Raw genomic sequence first — 24,779 nt, forward strand, 5'->3', positions numbered from 1 at the left:
TTCCGTGATGGCACATTGTGTGATGGCCACCACTGACCAGAGGACAATTTGGATTGGAATCCACCGATCCGGTCCTAGCTTTTTAGACACTAACTGAGACGGCAGCTCAGCCAAGAGAAAACATATGAGAAACACGACCATGCCGTAGTTATAGTCTGTGGTGCCGGTCAGCCTTGCCTGAGTCTTGCCGGAGGAAGAGATGTATCATACCATTTGTGGTGAGCCCAAGATCGTCCAGCATATTATCTGCCAAAGCCTGTTGAATGTTGCCACGGTCGACTTGAAGAGCAAAAAACATGACACACTGCCCACAACCCTTGTTAGCTTCACAGTACGTCGATATGCCGTAAGAATGCTAGCAACGTACCGCCCATGTGCAGATCCTCCAGTCCAGCTTGCGGCGTACCCGTTTCTCCTCCTCTTCCGTCCACGTTAAGGTGGGATCAAACACATGACGGGACTCGTAGTCGGCATCCTCATACACCTTTCGCCAGTGTGCTGCAACATCTGGGTCGAGGAAAGGATTCTTGATTAGATCTTCCTCAAACTCCTCGTCTGACCCAGAGTCTTCGCTGGCCGACGGGGACGATCCAAGAGCAGCGACGTCTTTAGTATCGACAATACTTTGGGTTTTGTCGTCTCCAAGTTTGGGAGAGCTTTGCCCAGGGGGGCTCGCCATGATCGCTGGGCCGTCCGGAGTGTAGATACGTAGGGAGATGACTACGAGGGCTACGAGGGCGAGGGCGTCGATCGTTAATTAATATCGCTTGATTTGAGAAGCCAAAGAAAGAGGTTGTACAAGCGGCAACTCGGTGGCCATTTATGCAACCCTCTGCCTGCCATCCCGGAGGGTGGCGGGGGCTAAACGTGACTGTGAACGCATGCTGGCATCCATCTACATATGGCGTGATGGTCAATACCTGCCCGAAGTGGTGTACCAAACACTTGACGGGGCCATCCGCAGGTCACTATCGAATGCCGCCAGCCGTCTAGGCCCATCAAGACGGGTCAACGTTCGGTCCCATGCCAGGGAGCGGACCCCGCAAAGGATACCATGAGGCCGTGGGACGAAGCCGAGAGGCACCCGGGCTTATTCTGACGGTCGCCGTGCCGGCGCGGCTTACAATTGCTTAAACCCGATAACCGCCCTTCCGGGACGTGGGGGCCGGTGGGACCAAGACGCTTCAAAAGATGTGGGTGGAGTGTCGTGATTCCTGCTTGTATGAGATGATGAGGATACGGGGACTGTGAATGGTCAAGGGAGCAGAATCCCTGGAAAAAAAAGTCCCGAAAACGACTGACCCTGGTATCACCGTTGGATTGTTTATCATGGTATTGCTTAAGAAAACTGGGCTAGCATGCCTGACTGAGGTTGGTGTTGTGACAAAAACGAGTATCATCCCCGTTTCGTTCGCAAGATATCAACGAGATGACACCATCGACACCCCGCGCTCAAAATCACGACAACTTCGGGGGTCCCCTTTCATTACTCGGTACTCAGAAGATGAAAACCTCAACCTTGACGCGGCTTTGCAGCGCGCCGAATAGCCCTCCAAACCGGATCAAACCGTTTATCTCCCACCCCAAACTTGCACATGGTCGAGTGACTGCCGCCCAGCATCATGGGGTCCTCGTTCGGCAGGCCCATGATGGCAGAAGACTTGTCTACCACCTACAGCCATTTAAATTAGCACCCATAACCCAATCCATAACAGATTAGGAGAGCGTGAGGACCAAAACAAAAACCAACCCCCCCCCCCAAAAAAAAGAAAAAAAAAAGAAGAAGCCCGAAGAAATAAGAACTCACCACCCTCCCCAGCACACGATGCGCATGCTCCTCATAAAAGCTCACAATATTAAACCCCCCACACAGCGGCCGGAAATCCTCCGAGATTTTTCGCAGCTCGACCGAGTCGTTCTTGAGCGCCTCGAGAAACTTGGACGGCGGCTTGTGCGTGGCCGTCGCCAGGATGCCCGACAGCGTGGACGCCCAGCCGGCGGCGTCGGCGCCGCGGTGCGGGGTGCCGAAGAAGACGATGCCGTGCGTGTGCGTCGAGATGTCGGTGAAGTGGAAGTCTTTGGCGTGTTTGAGTGCCTGTGTGGGGGGTGCGTGTTAGGGTGGGTGGGTGGTGGTGGTGGTGGTGGTGGTGGTGGTGAAAGGGGGTGAAAGGGGGTGAAAGGGGGATGCCGGTGAGTGTAAGTTAGGGGTCTGATTGTTTTGCTCGCTCACCTGCTTGATCACAATACCGCCAAGGCTGTGGCCGATAAAGACAATCGGGCGGTCCTCGTCTTCCTGTAGATGCGGATGTGAGTCGTAGCGAGAGAGGGCTGAGGGTGATTTCATGGGCACAAACATAATCTTCTCGGATATCCCGTAGCAACCGCACCAACTTGCCAGCGTTTCCACGCACTGACTGTTGGGACATGCCATGGGTCGACGAATCATACTGGAAGCTCATGACGTGGGCGTTTGGGAGCTTCCCTGGTAGAAGATCTTGCAACCACAGGGTCTGCGGCCCCTTGCCGGCCAGGGGAATGTGTGTCCATGTGTTGCGAAAGTCACCATTTAGTCCATGCACGGCGACGATGCTGCGAGTTAATTAGCATGGCGATGATGGGTACGGGGAGAGATCTCCTGCTTCAGATGGTGAAGTGCGGGATGCCTCTTAGTTTGCGTACTCAATCTGTTTGGGAGTCCCGCTCGGTGGGATGTACAGCTCGTGGAGCTCTCCCCTTGATCCAACCTCTTGAGTTGTAGACATGATTCTGATGCCCTGGCGGTTTTTGAAGAACAATACCTGGGAGAAAGTTCGATATTTACCTACGCTCGGAATATGACCAAGATAGGAGTCAAGAAAGGCTGATGAACAGGACCGGCGACTGCCCCTCTCCATCCGTTCGGAGGCTCGTCAGTCCTCAAATAATATTTGGCTACGCTGTTGGGGTCAAACTAACCGCAAAACTGCAACTTCTATTCAACCATGGGACCAGACGCAGTGGATAAAACTAGGGCCCCTAATCGTGTGATAAGATCAGGCTCAGACTCTCAGCTGCAGGCCTTTGAGCCGCATCAGGCTCTGCCATCGGGGGTGTGTTGGCGCCATTAGGGTGGCTGGGTTTCTCGGGCATGAGGTGTTTGGCCGGCATTATTGTTATTGGGCGAGAAATATTGCAACACGGCTATCAGGTTCCAACTCTTGGGCAGCCTGGTAGCCCGCGCTTGACGCGTTGCATCCCACAGGAAACGATATGTGGAATCACGTCCGCAGGAGGCTGTGGTGTTTCTGGAGAGTTTTATTGGGCTAATTGGACCTCCAGAATAAAACCTGGTCATTTGAGCAGCGAAGTCAGTATGTAATGGGTCATGCTGATCGGTTTGGGCCTGAATTGGGCTGGGAGGCTACATCATGTGTCCGCCCCTGGCCGGTCGCGGTGATTGTCAACATTGGGCTTCGAAGTGCCCAAGTATGGCTCCTAAGGTGTGCTGGGATTCAGCTAGAAACGGGCAGTCTCAGAGCCTCGACGGTTTGGTCGACGTTTAAGTAGCCTTTGTGCCACTTCTTTATCCAGTTGTTCGAGAGTTTTGGAATACATTCAGCACGCCTTTTGGAACAGAACCGAGTAAAATCGACTCTTCGCCGAGTTAGTCACTTGCAACATCATAAACCATGGCTAATAGGCTTGCTCTTCGAGTGGTCTATGACCCAGCTAAGGAGAAACAGTTGACTCCCACTGTCGAGTGAGTGGTTTCACCCCATCTCGACGTATTCAGAGAGCTTACTTGGGGAACCCCTAAACGACAGTCTTGTTCTTGTCCACGGCCTCGACGGCGACGCCACCGGATCTTGGACATGGAGGGACGAAGGCTCCAAGGTCTTTTGGCCTGGGGAACTCCTCCCTGAGGAACGGCCACGCACCCGCGTCCTCTCCTTCAGCTACAATGCCAAGTCCTTCCACAACAACACCGACGCCACCATCCGCGACAACGCGCGTTCCTTGCTCGCACTCCTCAATGTCCGCCGGATCGAAGTCATCGACCCAGCTAGCCGCCCTCTCATCTTCGTCGGCCACTGCCTCGGCGGGCTGGTCATCAAGCAAGCCATGTGCTTCGCCAACAGCGAAAGCGAGTACCGGTCCATCGCGCTCGCCACCAAAGGGATCATCTTCTTTGGCACCCCCCACGGCGGCGCCGACAAGGCCAGCTGGAAGCTGGTGGCGTCGGGCTACTCGCTCCTCGGGGGCGGGCCGGCATCGGCGCTCGTGGACGCCATCACGCGTGCGTCGGACGACTTGGAGGAGATCAAGGAGGATTTTGTGCAGCTTTCGCCGCTGTACCCCATTACCAGCTTCTATGAGGAGGGGTACTGGGGCAACACGGGCAAGTGCATTGTCAGCCCGACAAGCGCGAGGATGATGATCGAGAATGAGTGTGCTGTGGGCGTGGACGCCGACCATCGTGCCATATGCCAGTTTGAGGGCGCCGAGAGTTATGCTTTTGAGGTGTTGTGTGAGAGGATTGGGAAGGCTGTTGGGCCTGATATTGAGGAGACGACGAAAGACAGCGGCAGAAGAACGGCCAAAGGAATGGTTGGGAGCGCGGCTGAGAACGAACCGGCTGCAGCAGCGAGGCTGGAGTCTTGGACCGTTTTGCCGTGCTCAGCTGATCCGGGTCGGGACATGGAGATGTCTGAGAGTGATATGGGTGGATATGCCCAAAGAAGAAGAGTCATGATGATTGACTATGAGCCAGTCAGAGGAGAAGATGGGGTACACGACATCTTCCGGGACGAATTCAACACTACCAATGCCGCTGATCCCAATTATTCACCGCTGTACCGGGATGATTTTGTTGGGGGGCGCAGGAGATGGTTTTTTAAGCGGGTGAACAAACTTTGGAGTTAAGGCTGTCATTGCACTGGGTAGGACGGGATAGAATTAGGGTATGGCATAGTTATCAATTTTGTGATTTCAAGCTCATTGAGTAGCGAGCCAGTGGGGTTGCGATGCGAAGGCTTTTGGCTCGTTGAGCCTTGCCTCAGTGCTTACCACAGCGTAGTTCGCTGGGTTGTGGCTTTTCCGTCTTCTCATCAAACCTAAGGTAGTTACCTATATTTGCATTCGATATTAGGTACAGTGCTTCCTACATAAATATCATGTAGTGCCCCTTAGCCCTTCCTAAAAGCCATTTAGGTATCTATCAAAAGTTCGGGCCCTGGCAACCCTTCGCCTACGTTCGTCTCTGTCCCCCCTTTTTGACGCCGACGATGCGGTTGTTGGAAGTTGTGGCACTTGGCACTCGGACATTCGGTTGCAGAACATGTATGGCTGCCCAAGGTGGGCGCAATGCAGCCTACGTGGGGGGAGGCCAAGAGCTGACGACGAGCTATTTTACACAAGATGAGGGGAAGGACAGACAGAAACAAGGAAAACCTTCAATTGATGACTTAGGGGGTTGCTCCGAGGATCCCAACCCACTGTTGTAAGCTTCAAAACATTCTGTGTGATAACCGTGGAATCGTGGCTGTTGGTCTTCCAACAGCGGTATTACGTGAGAATCGGCGTACTTGAGGAAGAGCCACAACACCACCATGAAGTTGAAATGCCTGAATTAAGTGTTGCTGGGAGAGTATGCTTGACAGGGCCAAACGCACTCCCTAGGGTTTACAAACTCGGAGGCCGTGCTGAAGAATACAAATTGAATCGTATCTGGGGACTGCGTAATTGCAGTCTCTAGAAACGTGATACATCAATCAACATACCAAAAAGGTCCCATAAATTGCATGGCCCATATGTAAATGAAAGGCGGTCGACATATGTGCAGAGTAAACGGTCGACGTGGCCGAGGTAGATGGCCCCGAGGTCCCTGAGACTGATTCGTGCCATTGCTTAAAGTCCCGATCCATGCCCCCAGACAGTTAGTCTCCGATGCTATTTCGCAAATACTTCCTTCACTGTAGTCGGTGATTAGTTATTGGTTCTTTTTCAGCAATACTTGTCGCGGTATGTTGACTTACCAAGCTTCATACTCGTTTTCTTCACACGCCCCCATTTTGATAACTGTATCTTTTGCTTCTTTGGCGGTGTCTTGTCCACCTCCACTCTCACTTCCTTGATCCTTTCCACTTCCACTTCCCTTATCTTCTCCACTTTCTCTGTGACCTTTTCAACCACTGTCTTTTCCACGGTTTGAACGTCCACCACCGGCCGATCGACGTAAACTATCTTCTCTACGTATACCACTTCTTGTTTTCCCGTCTCCCGTTTGGGTATCTCTCCCCCACCATTTTGGGTTGTAATTGTGGACCTGTCTTTTGGCGGGGCGTCCGAGCCATCCCTTTTATCCGAATCCAACCTCTCGTCCTCCCTTTCAGAGCTCCCCTCTATACCCACGGAGTTCCGTTCAACGCCACCTTGTGTCTGCTTCTTGCGTTTAACCGCGTGACCAACCGCGTCAACCTCGCCACCACTTCCCCCACCATCATCGCTACCCCGATGCCTACCCCCAGCCCTACCCCCATCCCCAACCACACCCACAACCGCAGAAGCAGGAGTAGAATGAGGCGCAGAAGAATCAACAGCACCAACCGGTACACCACCACCACCCTCCTCGACCCCCTCCCCCATCACCTCCCCCACAACCCCCCCCACCAACCCCTTCATATCCCCCTCCGGAAAAGCCTGTTCCACCCCCCTCACAAAAAACCACCACACCTCCGCCCAGCACCTCCCATACGGATTCTCCCCGTTCTCCAGCCAGCTGCGGTGTTCCATCAACATCTTCCGTCCCTTTCCCTTCCCGGGCCAGGCGGGCCCCGCCGCGGCGACGTGCTCGTGCCAGTGCAGGGCGGCGTATCGCAGGAAGGGGTGGGTCTTGGTCAGGTGGGGGAGGCGGGATTCGAAGGCGGTGAATGTGTGGGGGTTGGGGGTGGGGATGGTGGAGGTGCGTGGGGCGGGTTGTTGTTGTGGGTGGGGAGGAGGTGGTTGTTTTGTTGTTGTTGGAGGGGGGATGGGGATGGGGATGGGGATGGGGATGGGGATGGGGAGGTGGGGGTTGGATTGGGTGCTGTCGAAGCAGGGCATGGTGAGGTAGGTGATGCAGAGGTTGGCGAGGGCGGCGTGGGCGGTTTGGGAGTCGAGGAAGGCGTTTGGGTTGTTGAGGTTGGACGGGGAGGGCGAGGAAGAGGAAGCGGGGGTGGGCCTGGCTTTGGTGTGCTTGAGGTGGTGTTTGAAGCTTCGGTGGACGAGGGAGAGCCGGCCGTCGTCTTGGAACTTCACGAGGTGGCCGCAGTGGAACTCCACGCGGAGTTTGATGTTATCGTTGAAACAAGAACCCAGCATTTCGGGGGTGATGGTTTGGCCTGGGTTGTCTTCTGTTGCTTTGGTGAGTGCGTCGACAATCTTGAACTCAGAGAGTTTCAGGCCTTCTTGCTGGAAGACGGCCCACTGGAGAACTTGCTGGACAAAGGTGGCGCTTTTGGCGTTGTTGGTGAGCCCGAGCAAAATGTGCGAGTAGAGATCATCGACGTCGCCTTCCACATATCGCTCGAGAAGGAATAAGGCATCCTTCTCACTTGTCGTTCGGGATCGCCTGAGTATCTCCACCACAAGGGCCGCCCACAGGTATGATCCCTTGGAGTTATCGGCAATCCTGCTGCATATTTGTTCCAGTTGATCACCCGTGCCGCGCCTTTTAGCTTTCCAAAGGGGGTGCAGGCCAGTCCGGGCGGTCGTCTTGATATCCCTGTTGGTATCCTGCGGCTGAATGTTGTATGACTCGAATCCCAGATGACCGAGGCGCTCGCGGATGTATCCATCTCCTTGGGAGATAACAAGGAAACTCATTTTGGGCGAAGTTACCTCTCCTATTCCTTGTTTAAGTCGTTCGAATGTCGCCTGGGCTTTCTGTGCGAGCCCATCCAGACAGTCAAAAAACGTCTCTTGACATTCCTTGCTGGTCTCATCAAGCCCGTCGATTACAAAAGTCAACGACTGGCGGGCCATAACCTCGGCCATGGTGTCGGCCCAGATATGGACTAGAACCTCCCTCGTCCAGATCTGTTGCTTGTGATTGTCTCGGCTCTGTGCTGCTTCGAATGTAGGTAGTAGAAATTTCGTGACCAGTTCAGGAACGAGATGTACCGCTTGATGCAAAGTGGCGCGCAGAAGCGCTTGCAAGTCCCCCCGGGATGGATGGGAGTCGCTGAGAGCACAATGGATCACCCCATGCTGCGCCGCGGTCTTTCCCTCCTGGAGCCTTGTGATGATGTGTTGTGCGAGGAAGCTTTTTCCGCAGCCCGGCGGGCCGTAGATCCAAAGCTTTTCTTCGCCGGAGTTGTTGGCAAGCCAACGTCCCATCGCAGGCGTCTCGAATATCCAAGCGCAGGTCTCTTTGGTGGGTTTCTGACGCAGGGTGTGACAATGGAATGACGTCGGGCACAATGAGTGCAGCGCTCGTTTCTCCTGATACCTGAGACGATGTACGGCTCTGGGCTCGTCGTCGATCAGAGCGCGGATCCCATCCTGAACGAGCTCAAACTCGCCCATGTCGTCTTCATGATTCTTGAACTTACAGAGCCCGATGTGATCTCCAGTTAAACGGCGAGGAGTTTCTGTCGGTGTACGGGTAAACCCATACACGTGGTTGACCATCTTGTGGCGGTCAGTCGGCTGCACCGGAGACAGTAAAAGGGGGGCAGGTGTATTCGGATGTGAGACACTTACGACATTCTTCATGCCTTTCATTGGGATGGTCTCAATGAACGTCACAAAGGATAGATCGGGTTGGAGAGGTAGGAAGTCTTCGGTCACGCTGTCGAGCATGATACTGTTGACTCGCAACTCTTTCAGCATCCTTTTGGTGGGCACAACCCCCTTGGATGGAGCACGGCGTAGTAACACCTCGTGGGCAAATTCTCTCCATTTTTCCTCGCTCAGGCCGAGATGGGGCGTTGAAAAGAACATGACGCCTCGACTGGCATCCCAGAGGTTTTGATACTTGATGTTGCGAGCCATTATGGTAAGTGCCTTTTATGTGTAGATGTCAGCCGAGCTGGCATGCTGGAGAATTAGACCGACAGGCAGGATTTGATTGCATACTCTTTTGATGATGATCCCACCAAGGCTGTGCCCAACGAAAACCAGAGGCCTCAGCGATGCGGCCTCGTCGTCTTCTCTGTCGTTGGACAGCCAGACCAAGAGATCATTGGCATGATCTCGGATGCCGGCTTGGCTAGTTGTCCCGTTGAGTGACGTGTTGTACTTGAAGGAAACGACCCTCACATCCGGAAGATAGTGAGGGAGAGGCAAAAGGTCTCTTGGCCAGACAGTTCCCGGCTCATCGTCGGCTTTCCATGTCCCCATGTAATCACCTCCTAGTCCAGGAACCAGTACGATGCTTGTGCAGCACCCCGGTTGATCAGTTATTATTCTTATTTTTATCACAACTTTTTCTCACTATTAGGCACACTATGAGCTTACTCTGCGTTAACTTTGCGTGTCTCTTCTGGGGGATAGAAATGCTCTAAGGAATTACAATCAAATTCTCCAGTGTTGAACGGTTCATTGAAAGAGTCCATCTTCTCGGTTGATGAGGTGTTTGGGGTTTGGGGGTTGAGGGATATGTGTGCCAGACAAAAGGGGGTCAAAACATCAAGCCTGTTTGTTTATTTTGTCCTACTGGCACGAGACAGTATCATTTGAGAGCCTCTCAAAACAAGGCAGACTGTGTGACCACCCGCTGTTCCAATCTCCAAGCGTGGGGGGTCTGAGGGGCGCAGGACGTTGCGGGGATGGTCACATGAGCCTTGCCCCTTGCTGCCCGATGTGCCGATTCCCGTGTGCGGCCTGATGCAAGTTCGCATCCTGGAAGTGGTTTACCCGTCACACACCACCTTTGGCGTCACGGATACCTCGATTAGGCAAAACAAGACATGTACGTACCCTGATTTTAGGTGGGGGATCCAATAACGTGGTAAGACCCTTTCAAACCCTGCTGTCCTGATTTGGGATTGATGTATTTACCCCTGAGCCGCAGCAGTCACGAGGCCCGGAAAGCAGAAACCATGAGTCAGCAAGCCATTGCCCCGAGCATACGGGATGACGAGGACGATGAGCTGAATAGACAAGCGGAAGGGGTTAAAATCCTTTTTGCAAGACTTCGAGAGGTCTTGAACAGGGACGACGCCAGGAATTGGGAGCAAGTTTACCAAATCAGGGATTTAACCGAGCAAGTACAGCGGTTCAAACGGCAACTCAGAGACAGCCTGCCTCTTGGAGATCCCGACAACCTTTCACAGGACGCCATGAGTGCACTGGATGTGGCCCAGGAGAAGATGATAGAGGCGCTGCACGCCAAGATACTGCAACTGGAAGCTGAGCTCCGAAACGTCACGGAGGCACTTGGGAAGGAGAAATCAAAAAACTGGGACTTGACGTATCAACGCCATGACCTGCAGGAGGAAGTCTGGAGGCTCAAGATGCACCTCAGTCACAGCATGACCATCAGCGACTGGGAAGAGGGTTCTTTGATGCCCCAGACGGCTCTTGAGAACGCGTTGGAGCTGAGGATCAAGGGGTTGGAAAGGCGGGTCAAGGAGCTGGACGATAAGGTGCGAAACAGGGATTTGAGGGTCGGATACATCGATGGAACCGACAGGGTTCGATCGAGGTCGATGTAAGCTTCGAGGTACGTGTACATACTTGAGTGGTTTCCGGGAGTAGTTAAGCCTCTTTCTGTCCTACGGAACGGAACGAGCGGAAAGAAAATGCGTCATGATCCATGCATGGGAGATTAGGACTACGGTCAACACTTTCCTTCGCCTATAGAACTTCTGAGCCCGAGTGGACGCAGAAACTCGGTTGCTCCCGAAGCCACCGTCAGGCAGGGAGGGTCTGGGCCTTGGACCCCCCCCGGGTCCCGTGGGCTCTGGTCGAAGCATTCGCTGGCGCTATGCGATTGGCCAATGTCGTCTGGCACCGAGCACGCAAACAATGAGAGGCCCCTTGACCAAGCTCACCCAATATTTCAGGCCCGGATACGGCAGGCTCGGCAACATCTCAAACCATGCACGAGTTCACGCTATCTTACCTTGATAATGCACATGGTCAGGCGTAGTGGATGACCCTGGAGGGGCGTGAAAACAGGGATTGGGCGTCGAATATGATCCTTGTAGCTGTATACTTATGCTATCCCCGTGTGACCCTGGCGGCTTGGCTTAAATAGAGCCTTGTGACCCCCAAGCAGAGCCTCATATCCCCCAGGCCCGACTGGAGAAGTGGGAGTGGCACCATGCATATTCCATTCCCAGCGCAGAACTGCGTTACCGGTATTGTTCAGCTAGCTCATGGTGAGTGTATCGGGCATCAGTGCAGTCGAAGCACCTCGGGCCGTGACGGGCCGAGAGCGAGAGGGCACCTCCCGCTTCATGCCAAAGATCCGCTGAGGCTGAGGCTCTGCCATGTCGAGGCTCTGTCTTGTTGAGGCCCTGTCTTGTTGAGGCTCTGACATGTTGAGGTTCGGGCATGTTGAGGCTCTGCAAGTTGGAAGGTCTGTTGCTCCGGTCAATGGCGCCGACTTGGGGTTCATCGAGATAAATAGTCTCCACTGCTTCAGTGTGAGATACCATCGGCATTCTTCTTCACCACTCCCAACACCCGAAAGCAAGTAAAAAGGAACCCACCCATCCAAGGTTAGCTATTCTCTTGTTGTACTTACTCTTTCCGGGCTCTGGTGATGATTACCTTGCTAATACTGTGACGCTAGTGCAAATCTCGTCAAAAAGCTCTCAGCATAAGTTCTGTCGGGTGTTTTTCACAATGGCCACCGAATACAATAAACCCGCGAGTTTCAAGGCACTCGACTCTATTACCGGCATCTACACCAGCGCCCTGAAGCTCGTCTATCCCGCTGCTAGAGATATCGCCCAAGAGCTCGAGGGATATGCCTCAGAATTTATGACGAATGCAAAGGCCCGGATCGACGGGCTAGTTTTGAAGGTCCAGCACCTGAACTGGGAGCAGCAGAAGCTTGAAGATGAGGCCGAAGAGGCGCGCAAAGGAACCGCAGAAGCCGTCGAGACTATCCACAAGTTTTTGAGGGGCAATGGGCTGGAGGACCTTCTGAACTATCGGGCGGAGGATGATGCTAGGCTTGTGGATTCTTCTGCGCCGGCCGAGTAGGTACCTTAGGTAGGTACCTAGGAAGAGTGGAAGACTCAGGAGAGACGAAAGAACGGGTTGTAGTTTGTTAATTATTATTATTATTTCCTACACCGATATGCCCGTGGGCGCGCCGGTCCTTCTACTGCTATTTACAAAGGAAACCGTACCGTATAGGCCGGATAAAAACCTCTGTCTACCACTTTGAGTCAACAATCTATGAATCCGTCATACTGCAAAAGAAAGGAGGCCCTTTGCCGGCCTCCGGGCCCTCTAGCCCTCCCCATCCACTGTTTCTAGCTCCAGCCTTCTGGCCAGCCTATATTCCAGTAGCCGGCCAGAGTCCATCAGCCAGCCAAGGACCTTCCTAACAAATCTTCTGCTCCGCGCACCTACTCCCCGTAATACGGTTTGTAGGTCCCGATGTGACCGAATCTCTTTGCCGTCCCACGGCCTTTGTAACGGCGGGTCGGGGCACCAAACCACCAAGTGCTCCACTAGTTTGTTAATTAAACAGCGGGAAATCCACCTATATAACCTGCCACTTCAAAACGAGCTCGAGTAGTGATGTCCAAACGACATAGCATGATACGATCTGCTTCACAGACTCGTCAAATGTCTTCACAGGAGTGGGAAACCTCAGTCATAAATAACATATCGAGAATCTGTGGGAGTTGTTGGTCATTGAAGTCTTAAAGTCATGTAGTTATGTATATACATAGTTACTAGTGGATGTAAATGAGTTCTATTATGCCATTCATAACTGCATGTAATAATTAGCGTTCATTTTATAACTTACCACACACCTATCTTTCTTTCCCCCTGCTTTTGATATCAAGGTCGGTACGTTCATTCGATGTCGTGTAAGAAGGGCCCGGAAGCTAGCATAGAGCATCGATTCTTATCGTAGCATGACTTTAGAAAGAACAACGTCTTCATGGTCTTCATACCGGAACTCATTCCTGGCATCATCGGCCCACCGATCGGAGCTTGGTTATTGTCATGGAGTCTCTAAGGTCACCTTATATGCGGCACCCTCGTTCTGCTGTTCACGTTTGCTGTAATAGCACTTCTCCCAGCTGAAATCTCGGAAGGAGGCAAACTTGACCTTGTAGCAGCGGACGCCGACCCAGCGGAATACAAACCCTGTGACATAGCGGCCAGGGTGAAACAACAGACTCGACCTTCACCCGCATCGCAAACCCTGACGAAGAAAATACCGCGCCACCCGTCATAATTGGGCCCCGAAAGAGACTCAGGAAAACGGATGCTTTTAATCAACTCGCCGAAGTGGTACACGGCGTGCTATCGTTTTCTTTGAACAAGAACGTGGCGTTGGCACTGGCTTCGGTGGTGGTTTCAACGTCCAGCCAGATCGACGACATCATGCTGCCCTTTCTGTCAACCACGTACCACTAGTCTCTCGCCCAGGTGTGTTGGTATGGACTGTCTAATGATTTCGCCCTCGGTGGACATTCTGCGCAGGTACCAATGGCTGTCTCACAAACAGGCATCCAATGTCCTTCCCCTGATGGCGGTTCTTAACCTCGGCTTTTCTTTCGCCTTGCCCCGGTTGGCCGACAAGATCAGGACGGCCTCGGAGCTGACTTCTTGGGAGGTCGATTGGGCGCTTACGGCTGAAAGCGTGCTGCCTCTTATGGTCGGCCCCGTTGTTATCGGATTGTGGCTGACCATGGAGGGTATGATCATTGGTATAAAACTGTCGTGTTTGCTCCGTACCTATTCTTTTTGGATATTGACGTTCTCTTTAGCCTTGGTGATCCAGACGGCTGGTTACGGAAACCGCGTTTCCCCGTAATAAATCCCTGTTACCTTCCCTGGTGCCAGCGAATACTCGGGCTCAACTTTACAAGTTGTTGAGTCTAGTCGACACATTCGGCGGATTTGCCCGCTCTACGCTTATGGAAACCTTGTTCGGTTTGAGTCTCGGGCTTGTGGGAGGCGTCGGACTCCCTTTCATAGCTTCTGCCGTAAATACTGGAAGCCAAGGAAGTGTATGTTGCTGATGATGCTGACTTTGGTCCAGTTCTGTCAACTTGCCGCTGGTATTATCTTATTTCTGATGCGAGGGGCGGGCGGCAATATATGTAAGCAAAAGATTTGAAATCAGGCAGTGGGACTCCGAAGCCACGGAGAATTGGTGCCGCGTGTGGTTCCCAGAGGCGGACCTTGGAAGGGAAAGCCGCGGATGCGAGCTTTGGTCCATATACAACCCCCCCGCCGGCGAGAACGTACCGAGAGCCCTCCAAGGGCAGCCAAGGCCAAGCCACTCGGTGGTTCTGACAGGAGGCTTGAGCTGGAAGCGGCGGCCTGAAGCGCCCCCGTTCGGAGGCCAGGAGGCCTCCTCTCTTTGTATACGCAGACTCACCAGAACGCATCGTTCCTTGATTGTTGGTATGGGTTTTTCACCCGGCCCGGGAGGGCACGGTTTCCCTGTACACTAAATAGCTGAGGGTCCGGCACGCCCTAGGGTATAGCGGAGTATGAATAATAATATTTCTGATGCGACCGCAAGCGGACGCCATATACGTCTAAGGAAGGGAGGGGACTATTCCTGGCGAGATAGACCACGTCTAAACATCCATAGTTTGCTTTCCATTTACCCTTTTTGGATATGTCGGAAGCCAACATAGGTAATAGACGATAGAACAAGATAAACGCTTCACAGCAAACTTGCGACACCGTAAACCCCCTCCCCCCCCACCCCTTTTCTTTTCCCTTCTCCCTTCCCCCTTAGGTACCAAAACCTAATCCCATCCAAAACACTACCGCACCACAATCCCTCCAAAAACAACGCAACCCCCCAGCCCAAGGCCCAAGGCAACCTTCCTAACTAAGGCAACACCACCCTCGCCCTCGTCGCCAGCACCACATCCCCCCTCCTCTCCGCCCGCCGCGCAAGATGGTACTTCAATCCCACATGTCCAATCATCCTGCGGTCCGTCTTTTTCGACGGCGTGCGCGGCACGTGGGACAGCAGCAGGAACTGCGTCGGCACCATGTACGGCGGCAACGCGGCCGCGATGGCGTCTTTGATTTCGGTGACCTTCGTGGCGGTGTGCGGGTCGGCGGTGGCGTCGGTTATGGTGGGTTCGTTGGGGAGGGTGTTGTGAGTGGGTGTGGTGGGTGTGGTGGGGGTGGGGGTGATGGGGTGGTTGTCGAGGTGGAGGAGGGCGGTGAGGACGGGGTCCTCCTCGCCGTCGACGATGCCGAAGATGTCGACAATGATGGTGTCGAGTGGGGAGAGGCGCTTGCGGCCCTGGTGCTCGACCTCGAGCGCGTTGATGCGGCACCCGTCGAGCTTGAGGATGTGGTCCTTGCGCCCGACGTAGTCGATCGTGCCGTCATGGTTCCAGCGGCCGAGGTCGCCCGAGCGGTAGAGACGGGGCTGGGCGGTGCCTGAGACCCGGGTTGGGTGCATCGCGGTGAGCCAGGCTGGGGGGGTCTCGAGGAACACGGCTTCCGTGCGTCGGGCGGCGGTTTGGTCCAGGTAGCCGCGCGCGAGGTGCGAGCCTTCCATTAGGAGCTCGCCTACGGCGCCGACAGGTAAGAGCTTGTCGTGGGAGGTGGCATTTACCACAAACACGGCGCCGCTTGTTGGTCGGCCGATGTTGGTTCGTCCTGGACGGACCTTGTCGTTGTAGCAGCAACTGATGGCGGCTTCGCCCATGCCGTATTGGTTGACAAGCCGGGTGCTGCCGCCTGTCCACTTGGCCACGAGTTCAGCCGACAACGGCTCTCCGCCGACGCAGAGGATCTCCAGACTCGGGACGTCAGCCGGGTCTAGTTTGACGGCCACAGTCGGTGTCAGAAAGGCCGCGTTGGCTTTCAGGGCGTTGATGTTATAGGCTAGGTCTTGCACCGTTGCCATGGGGCCCGGCACGCAGCAGCATCCGCCCGTAATCAGGGGCACCATGAACTCGAGGTTGCTGATGTCGAAGGCGTAGTCATCAAAGCTGAGGTACCGCGTGTTTGTGTCGAGGGACAGGATTTTGGCATAGTTTCGGATAGCCGTCGCATACGACCGGTGAACCTGCACAATGCCCTTGGGCTTTCCGGTGCTGCCGGAGGTAAAAAGAACGAGACAGGCGTTATCGGGGCACACCCTGTCGCAGACTGGGTCTCGATCTGGCACCGGGAGACTGCGGAGGCTGCTCGGGGAGGTTTCCACTGTGATAGGGACGAGGTGGCGGAATTGGTTGGCGTGTTTCTCGTCGCAAACAACGATGCGAGTGCCGGCCCGGGTGATGACTGATTCGAGATAGGCGGGTGGGTTGGTGGCGTGGATGGAGATGTAGGCGCCCCCAGCACGCATAATAGCCAGCCGAGCAACCACGGCCCAGATAGACTTCTCAAAGCAGCTGAGCACAAACGCCTCGGGCCTCACACCAAGTTGGGCCAATTTGTAGGCTAACCTTTGTGAGAGATCGTCAAGTTCACCGTATGTCAGGGCGTCCCCATCCGTTGACATCACCGCAGTGCGGTTAGGGAACCTCCTGCATTGTGCCACAATCATGTCATGAAGACACTGTTCCTCCACTGGACTGACCGATGCAGTAAGTTGCCGGACTGATTGCCAGTCGTGGGAAGAACAAACATCGATGTCCTCTAGCCGCGTTGTACCTCGGCTCGGTGCGATCATGGCCACATCTGCTAGCTGCGAGGCGATATGCTGGAAGGTCCGGAAGATGCTGGTTGCGGCATCCTGACTCATGTGGGAACGCCGGAAGTCAAGGGCGGCTGAAATTCGGCCATTTACCTCCTTGCTTATGCCGACACGGATGTCCATCTGGTGTATCATTTGCTTAGTCTGTACCTAATCATGCATTATTGGGTGGATTCAAGACACTTACCCCCAAGGGCCTTCTACCGGCTAATAGCCTAGGTCTTGTGCCACCATCACCCTCTCCAGAGTAGTAGAGCAAGGTGTTGCCAAAATCCCCTACCGCAAGCTGCCCTTCCACAATACAGATTTCGTGACCGCGCGGCGCTGTCAAGACGGTAGATACCGTACCAACCCCGAGTCTTCGTAGAAAGTCCCGGGCCTCCTCGCCCCCGTCGACCCGAGTCAAATACAGGACTGGATCAGTGCTTGTGCTGTAAATGCAACCTGCCGACTCCACTTCTTGGTAGACGAAGCAGAGAATATCGGCCTGGACGAAACATTGCAGCGTTAATATCCAGGCTGCCTTGCATATTGTCACCGGGTCGATGTGGTGTCCCGACTCGTGCCATTCTCGTTCCGGAAGGAACTGAGTTTCGATGATGGACCCAAACTGGGTCACCGGTGCTGACACTGAGAACGCCGGTGTCGTTCGAGACCCGCGGAGAGGGGGCAGCAGACAAGGAGGAAACCGCTCATGTTTAACTTTTGAATCGGGATAGTCTTCTATGCGTGAAGGAGACATGATGGCGAGTTTCTAGTATCCGGAGTGGATTTCATACTTGTTCTTTTGGTTCTTGGTTAGAAGTATAGTAGTCTATATCTATTTCCCAGGAACACGAAGTAACCTGGCTCCGCACGAGATCGACTGCTTTTCCTTCCCAATCCTCTCGGGTTCGGTCAGCCCTGTCTCACTCTCTTGCGAGTCAAATTATTCTCACCAGCCTCCTGCAAGTAAGGCTCTATCCGAAGCTCCGGAGCGCTTCACGCGTTTGTGAGTTGGCCCAGGTGTCTTTCACACTACCTTAAATAGGAAAAAGCGAGGTTCATCTGCAGGCCGCCCCATGCAGATCGCTGATGCCTCACAAAGCCACCATGTATTGGACGAGCTGAGCTGCATGGTGTGGGTAAGATTGGCATTTCACCACCAATGAAGTCTTCATAAAAGCGGTGGGGACTGCAGCTTGACGGACTTCTTGCTTTTGACTCTTAACCATTTTGAGCTGTGACATGAACATGCCTGTCTTGCATAGGTGGGACTGAGCTGCAAACATTATCATGCTGCATGCATCACACATCGCACGGCTCATAGCTCGAGCGATCACGTCCTGTCGAGTGAAGAGGGGAGCTCGAGGGGAGGTTGCAGGACGGCGATGGGATTGCACGGGTTGACAGAGCCGCGTCACACACTCCGTGGGAACTTCGGAGGTAATTATCTAGGTACCCGGGGTTGGACGAAGGCCTGTCCCCTCCGAGTAAAGAGAGCAGAAGCTTCCGTGTAGATTGACCCATCAGAAGAGACAGGCTAGTAACCTTCACGGTCACGATTGAGGCTTCCGCTAATTGGGATTCGCCTCCTAAGGGCTGTTCAAACCGCCTAGACGCCAACTCGTTTCGTCTCCCTTATTGGGACTGGGCCGAAAGCCCGCAAACGCCAAATCTAGTACGCCCGAACAGGTTCAGAATCCCGCTCGTCAAAAGGGTGGTTGATAATCCGCTCTACCAATTCAAGATGCCGCGCGGCAAGAAGATGAGTGACTACGGGATGGGGCCGCTCAAAACCATGGAGTTTGATGATGCTACCCAGTACGGTGAATGTATTGCCACAAGCCGTTGCCCGACAAAGGACGAGCGTACGGACGTCGAGGGGCGGTGGCATCCCTCGCCGTGGTCCCAAAGCCCTTGAATGGTGGTGGATGTTAAGGACGGCAGCATCGTGGTCAATGATTATGCTGTGAGCATCATGTATTTGAAGTGAGTCTTTTCTCAAAACCGTTCAATATTGACTCCGGGTTTTATCCTGTTTCAAGATTTGCCATGGGTGGTCTCCCCTTTAATATCGAGCTGTAATTATCTCCATCCCGAGGAGGGGCCCGGAAATGACTTCAGCCCCGAGGAATTCTTCACCAGTGGCTACAATATCAGCCAGCCAGCCGAGCAGAATGGCGAGACGGTCTGTTCCGACTGCGGGAACCTCGAGGAGAAGGACGTGTCGGTCACTGCGTACATCCCCGTCACATCGTATTTCGTTGTTCATACTGACAGCAGGGAGGTCGGGGTCGTGGACAGGGCCATTAGGGGGGGCAGTGTGACGCATGTTAGGTACTGGACTACTGGGCCTCGTCCTCAACCAATGCTGCAGTGGGGAAGGCTATCACTGTGTAGACGTACCAGCAGATTAGCTTGGTGGCTTGACGAGGTGTCACGGTTATGGTCGCGTACCACGCCCCGATGAGGGCACGCGCGGGAAGCGTTCCCAGCCAATCATTAAGAATGGGTCTCAGACCAATCAGCAGAGGAACGAAGGGAACGGCTACCGTTCCCAGGATCCAGTCTGGAACGAGAGGAACGATCACCGTTCCTCACGTTCCCAGCAAAAGGTACGCCGGTACCTAGGAAGCCTAGATAGTATATAGTCACCCGTTCTGGAGAGCTCTGGGAGTTCTCCAGTTAGCAATCACAACTACAGTTCGCTACAAGCTCGAAAGCCTACTGTTGAGACAAGTCTTTGTTGTGCACCCTTTGGCTGCACCGAACCTAAGCACCCTCGAAGAGATTACCTTCAACCGAAGCTGAACCCTAACAGGACAGGGTCCTGAAGTAGGTTCGTCACACGAGGGCAACCGAGGGATGTTGGTGGAGTGGAATATTCCAATTTATTTGCTATCTAGGCATCCAGATTGACCATCTACTTGTCGAGGTATTTGATATGGCATTACCCAACATGCTCGTGTTCCCCAAACTTCTTAACGCAAACCTCGTTATTGCAATAAGACAAGAAACACTCCCGGCACCAATCCTGCGAGCTAGCTTGGATGCCACACACAAAGCACCACAACGGAGCAGACCCAGCCCGGTCCGCCTCCGCAGACAACTTCTGCCTATGCTTCCTGCTCTCAGACCCAAACACGTTCTCCACGAGCAGGCCACGATCAGCATACGCAGCATTGAGGCTAGGCAGCCAGCGCACGATGGGACTCCGGCGGCGGATGGCGCCCATGATACCAAACCGCGTCACGTATTTCTTGTCGAGGGCGATCATGGCCGCCAGTCCACGGATAACCCCGGGTTCTTTCGTTTGGGGCTCCAGTTCGTGGAGGATGTTGCGGATGGTCTCGCCGATCTGGATGCTCCTTGCCGGCCAGTTCTCCGCTTCAGCTTTTCGCAGCGTGCCGTAGGCTTCGATGAGCGTCGTTAGACCGATGGGCCGGCTCACGAGAGCGTGGTAGTAGAGGATCGTCTGCTTCATGTCGGCTGTCTCGCTGTATCCGAGGTTTTTGATCAGAGCGCCGTTAAAGTTCAGCGCAATGCCGCTGACGCCGAGCCCCTTGCCGAATATTACGAGGTCGGGCTGTAGGTGTGGCTCTTGTGCGGCGTACTCGCTGCGCTGGAAGGTGAAGGGCGCTCCGCATCGAATTGCTGTCATGGTCTCGTCGACGAGAAGGAGGAGTTTGTGGCGTGCGCAGCTTTCTTTAAGCATTCCCAGGCGCTCTGGTGGGAGAATTGAGCCGTCCTCGGTGCTCACCAGGTCAATGAGTGCCGCGATGCAGCCTTGGGCTTTGGCCTCGGCGAGGAGAATGTCCAGGGACTCCTTTGTGGCTGTTCGGATATTGACTAGGACGGGTTTGGGTCCCGCCGCAATAGCATTGATCTCCCATTCTTTGGAAGCATGGGCCTTTCCAACGGGGACTTGTTAGCAGCAGACCTTCCCGGAATTAGTTATAAAAGAGAGAACATACAAGAGGACCATAACCCGCTCCGTAACCTCCCGCCTCGTAAACAAAGTTGGGTTCCCGGACGTGAGTCTCATTCCACCCTAACAAATCCAGCGCAAACTGGCGCACTCGCTGCCCGGTTTCCTCGGGCTTTTCGTCTGGCCTGGGCGCCAGAGTTGGGGAGTGAAGGACCAAGGGGCTGGTTGCGCCCGTGTTGATGAGCAGACTTGCGATGGTCGTCGGATGCAGAGCGTCGCTTGCGTGGGCATGCAACGACATGGGGTAGTACCCCTGGAAGAACCGGTGAAACAGGGTGGTGTACTCTTCCAGAAGCATGTAGTACTTTCGCCCAGCCGCCGCCGGATCGGATATGTAATCTTGCCACAACTGGGAGACTTCGAGTCCACCGTCTCCTACGTCACTGTGGCCGCCGCCGTAGGAACACCCCCAGCTGTTGTGGAAGTCATGGTCTGGCGGGGGATCGCCCAACCGGGTTACCTTCACTTTGGGCCCCTTGGTACCGTCCAACGAATCGGGATTATCACCCATGCCAGCGTGGTGGTAGAGGGCAGCTCCTGCGGGTCGTTGGAAGGAAGGTGACGAGAAAAGGATCGGTGAGCAAATGAGAGCTCTTTTTATACATGATTAAGGAGGGGTAGCCCATGTCCTGCACGATGGTAGCGCCCAACCCCCACAGCTGCACAACTCATCCTCATCCGGATACCTGTCGTCGGTTTCTCGCACCTGGAGCAGTTTGACCTAATGCCCCACTAGGAACGCCGCAGAGTTGGGCGCCATCTCCCTTTCGGAACTCCAAAGACTAAACTAGGGGACAGAACTCCGGTGTTGAGAAACGAGCTAGCGGGTTGTTTGGCAAACCCGGAGCGGGACGAGCCCCTCAGTCTGACCGCTTCTTCTTCTTCTCCGGGGGGGCAACTCTTCCGCCTTGCACCGCACCGGAGTCACATTTGGATTTGGAAGTGATAAGCCGACGTGCATTTGCTGTGAGGGGTTGCGGCTCTGCCTCTGAAGCTCGTTGCCGTTTTGTCTTTCAGCTGGGAGCGCGCATGAAGAAGAAAGCCACTGATGAGTCGCATGCGCGGGTTGGTTTTATTGGACCGGAACAATTGGGCCGCAAAGATTCTCTCACGACATGCACTTGCGCCCTCAGGCCTGATGAAAAGTGGGTGGGGGCCTGGGTTCCTATGGCTCCTACCTACCTACCTCATCGTCATCATCACCGACGGCTGCCCCTGGAACGAGCACGTCGACGAGCTCCGCAATGCGATCCTGGACTGTGGCAGGCGCTTGAAAGCGGTCGAGCTCGAAGCTGTGGTGGGGATGCTAGGCAACCTTTCGTAGATTCCCTGGTCTGGTTTTTGTGTGGGCAACGGGATCTGCTTTGTCTATATCCTTAGCAGTTACTTAGTACTTATTGAATGAGTTTCGGGGTATTCCGTACAGCACAACTGACTGAATCGGCCGTGATGCTAAGACGAAGATGAGAGGTGGGGTTCGCCCCGAGGTAAACGGACAAACCCGCTATCATCCAGACCAACATTAGCACGTCGGAGCTAACCACGGCATCACAAGGCCTTTCATCATGAACCGTCGTCATGGTGCAATGAACGAAATAGACAAGCGAACTTGGGTCGAATTTGTTTAATGTCCGCCCCGCAAGCTATTTACATTAGCCTCCCTTGCTCCTCTATTCGTCGGCCTTCACCTTGGTGACACCCGTCTCCCCATCCGGGGCCATCTGGCGGAACATGAGCATGGGGTCGAAGAAGACCTCGATGCTGCGCAGCTGCAACTTGTCATTCACCTCGGCCACCACGACGCCTTCGATGTCGATGGGCCCGCCGTGCGCCTTGATCGTGACCTTTTCCCCTTTGCTGTAACACCACCATAGTCAGTAACGCCGCTCTACAGCCACCAAAAGCAAGACAAATCAGGTCGACAAAAAAAAGAAGAAAACATACTTGTTCAACCCCGTATAATCCTCCTTCATCGTCCCCCAATGACGCCACTTGAAGGCGACCTTGGGCGGGCCGGCATACACCTCGAGCACCTCCCAGGCAAACGTGGGCATCATGCGCTTGAAGGTCTTGTGGGAGGCGTCGAAGGAGGAGCGCATGGGGCAGTAGTACTCGTTGCCCTCGATGATGGCGTTGTAGGTGCCGACGGTCAGCATGTGCTCGCCCGTCTGCGGCGGGCCGCCGTTGACCGAGAAGGTGTAGGACGACTGGTCGATGGTGCGCCAGTCCGCCAGGTCCACCTTGTAGCTCGCCTCGATCTCCCAGTTCTTGACCAGCTTCTCGACCAGGTCGGGCAGCGAGCCGGCTTGGTGGTTGGATTGCTTTGCTGTGGGGAGAGGTTAGTGCCTGCTGTGTTCCTGGGTGGCCGAGCGCGCTGTTGAAGGGTTGCTGGGGTTGGAGGGGGTGAAGGGGTGCTTACTTTCCGCAAAGATCTTGCGCGTCTTGGAGTAGTCGGGCGCCCGGCCGTGGCGCCAGTTCACGTTGGTGTCCTTGAGCACCGCATCCTCGTCCAGAACGTAGTCGGGAAGAGCCGGGGCGGGGGCCTCAGCAGGGGGGTTCTGGGTTTCGGCGGTGGCCATGATTGTGGTGGTAAGTTTTCAAGTATCCTGTACTTGAATATACAAAGTCGGCAGCCAGGTACCGAGTTATAAACAACGAATTGAAGATGTTGAGGCACGCGGGTAAAATCTGGGGAAACGAGCTGAGAACCGCGAGAAGTCGCGGCCGCCGATTCATATACAAGCCGGCCACCGCATCCTACTTGCCCCCAAGGAAACCCAGGAGACCCCTCACACGGCACGTTGGTTCCAACATGCCACCCCACTTCACATCTGAAGGCCAGATCCCAGCCTCCGATCCGTCTGGATGGACCCATGGTCGTATCGTGCCCTGAAAATCAAGCGCGGCGCGTGTGGAACCCCTCCTCTTCGACCTCATCGGTCCATGGAACCGCGAGCGGTCACCCAAGCGGAAACAAGTTCCATACATGCCCACACCACGCGTTCTCAGGTAGCGAGCGGCTGCCCGTGCCACGCGAACGCCAGACCCTTGAACCCGGCGAGGGCATGCAGAAAGAAGGGGTTCCCCATGAAGGCGGGAAAAGTTGGATAGTGTCGGCCCCCAGGACCCCTATGTTCTGCGTCCTCGGCAAGCAGGTCTCGACAGGAGTGATTGGCTGAGGGCTCGCCTCCTGATCCTTTTCTGATGCAGACCGTTAAACGGCCCTGCAGCTTCGGCCTGCATGTCGTGTGGCTGGCTTCGGTTAAACGGTTTCAACGGAAAGTTCGGGAAATGCGGGCGGGCATTTCGACCTCGGTCTGGCACGCGAGAGACGCGCGGCTGTACGGAGCACGAGAAATACCAAACACATCCAGGTTACGATACTGAAATATTGAATCGGGGGCAACAAAACCCAGGCACAGAGAAGGGGGGGCGTCTCAAAGCCTGGTCAGGATGCAAATATTGTGACTAAGAAAGACGCTTTACCTCAAAAGAAACAGCTCAGAAATCGAGGCGAGAATGTCAAGTTCCAGGCCTAATGGTAACGGTGGGCGAAGCAGGGCAGAGGCGCAGCAACAAAACTCTTAAGCCGGATGTTGCGTTCCGCAAAACTCTTCCGAACACCTTCTTGGAGGTATAAAACAGGGGACAAGGATCGATAATATCCCTTTGGCACTCTGGTATTCTGGTTCTCAGGAGGTGCAGTCGTGCAGACCACAAACCATTCGAAATGCACAGATGATGTGAGACTGGCCAAAAAGGACCAAACAGGTTACAGCGCATGTCGCCCAGTGCTGCCCTGCGACGTTGGAAGAAGCCAACTGCAGAACGACGGTCCTAGCGCTGCGACGTCGATTCGGAGGCCCACCCGACCCCTGTGCGCTCGCGTCAATCCGCGCATTGGCGAATCAAATTCGGTTTTCTGTTTTCTCCTATCAGGGCCAGGTAACAGGAGGAGAGATTCAT

The 24,779-nt window shown here is 54.5% G+C and overlaps 10 protein-coding genes across 10 annotated transcripts in view; 3 read left to right on the forward strand and 7 right to left on the reverse strand.

Annotated features, from left to right (window-relative positions):
• The window catches only part of CHGG_03423 (uncharacterized protein), a gene marked incomplete at both ends in the record, with an annotated part of 2,524 nt that extends 1,845 nt beyond the window's left edge, over positions 1-679 (reverse strand). Inside the window, 2 exons of the mRNA XM_001229938.1 lie at positions 211-256; positions 368-679. Coding sequence (XP_001229939.1) covers positions 211-256; positions 368-679 — 358 coding nt within the window. The remainder of the gene's footprint in view (positions 1-210; positions 257-367) is intronic.
• Positions 680-1,513: 834 nt separating this feature from the next.
• Positions 1,514-2,762, reverse strand: CHGG_03424 (uncharacterized protein; the record flags this gene model as incomplete). The annotated part of the gene is made up of 5 exons (XM_001229939.1): positions 1,514-1,672; positions 1,808-2,095; positions 2,231-2,293; positions 2,355-2,589; positions 2,680-2,762. The coding sequence occupies 5 exons, from the start codon at positions 2,760-2,762 to the stop codon at positions 1,514-1,516; spliced, it is 828 nt and encodes a 275-aa protein (XP_001229940.1).
• A 906-nt stretch (positions 2,763-3,668) lies between these two features.
• On the forward strand, positions 3,669-4,902 carry CHGG_03425 (uncharacterized protein; the record flags this gene model as incomplete). Its single annotated transcript, XM_001229940.1, has 2 exons — positions 3,669-3,739; positions 3,804-4,902. 2 exons carry the CDS (start codon positions 3,669-3,671, stop codon positions 4,900-4,902), a joined length of 1,170 nt encoding a protein of 389 aa, XP_001229941.1.
• Positions 4,903-5,928: 1,026 nt separating this feature from the next.
• CHGG_03426 (uncharacterized protein) lies at positions 5,929-9,360 on the reverse strand (the record flags this gene model as incomplete). The annotated part of the gene is made up of 4 exons (XM_001229941.1): positions 5,929-5,951; positions 6,015-8,667; positions 8,722-8,994; positions 9,097-9,360. The coding sequence occupies 4 exons, from the start codon at positions 9,358-9,360 to the stop codon at positions 5,929-5,931; spliced, it is 3,213 nt and encodes a 1,070-aa protein (XP_001229942.1).
• A 941-nt stretch (positions 9,361-10,301) lies between these two features.
• Positions 10,302-10,993, forward strand: CHGG_03427 (uncharacterized protein; the record flags this gene model as incomplete). Its single annotated transcript, XM_001229942.1, has 2 exons — positions 10,302-10,672; positions 10,825-10,993. The coding sequence occupies 2 exons, from the start codon at positions 10,302-10,304 to the stop codon at positions 10,991-10,993; spliced, it is 540 nt and encodes a 179-aa protein (XP_001229943.1).
• An 821-nt stretch (positions 10,994-11,814) lies between these two features.
• Positions 11,815-12,177, forward strand: CHGG_03428 (uncharacterized protein; the record flags this gene model as incomplete). Its single annotated transcript, XM_001229943.1, has 1 exon — positions 11,815-12,177. The coding sequence occupies one exon, from the start codon at positions 11,815-11,817 to the stop codon at positions 12,175-12,177; it is 363 nt and encodes a 120-aa protein (XP_001229944.1).
• Positions 12,178-15,010: 2,833 nt separating this feature from the next.
• On the reverse strand, positions 15,011-17,585 carry CHGG_03429 (uncharacterized protein; the record flags this gene model as incomplete). Its single annotated transcript, XM_001229944.1, has 2 exons — positions 15,011-16,966; positions 17,031-17,585. 2 exons carry the CDS (start codon positions 17,583-17,585, stop codon positions 15,011-15,013), a joined length of 2,511 nt encoding a protein of 836 aa, XP_001229945.1.
• A 2,142-nt stretch (positions 17,586-19,727) lies between these two features.
• On the reverse strand, positions 19,728-21,054 carry CHGG_03430 (uncharacterized protein; the record flags this gene model as incomplete). Its single annotated transcript, XM_001229945.1, has 3 exons — positions 19,728-19,748; positions 19,887-20,735; positions 20,800-21,054. 3 exons carry the CDS (start codon positions 21,052-21,054, stop codon positions 19,728-19,730), a joined length of 1,125 nt encoding a protein of 374 aa, XP_001229946.1.
• A 1,429-nt stretch (positions 21,055-22,483) lies between these two features.
• On the reverse strand, positions 22,484-23,392 carry CHGG_03431 (uncharacterized protein; the record flags this gene model as incomplete). The annotated part of the gene is made up of 3 exons (XM_001229946.1): positions 22,484-22,670; positions 22,758-23,139; positions 23,233-23,392. 3 exons carry the CDS (start codon positions 23,390-23,392, stop codon positions 22,484-22,486), a joined length of 729 nt encoding a protein of 242 aa, XP_001229947.1.
• Positions 23,393-24,585: 1,193 nt separating this feature from the next.
• Positions 24,586-24,779, reverse strand: part of CHGG_03432 (uncharacterized protein) — a gene marked incomplete at both ends in the record, with an annotated part of 2,189 nt that continues 1,995 nt past the window's right edge. Inside the window, one exon of the mRNA XM_001229947.1 lies at positions 24,586-24,735. Coding sequence (XP_001229948.1) covers positions 24,586-24,735 — 150 coding nt within the window. The remainder of the gene's footprint in view (positions 24,736-24,779) is intronic.

Source organism: Chaetomium globosum, genomic scaffold (genome assembly GCF_000143365.1).
Source record: "Chaetomium globosum CBS 148.51 scaffold_2 genomic scaffold, whole genome shotgun sequence".
NCBI classification, from domain to species: Eukaryota; Fungi; Ascomycota; class Sordariomycetes; order Sordariales; family Chaetomiaceae; genus Chaetomium; species Chaetomium globosum.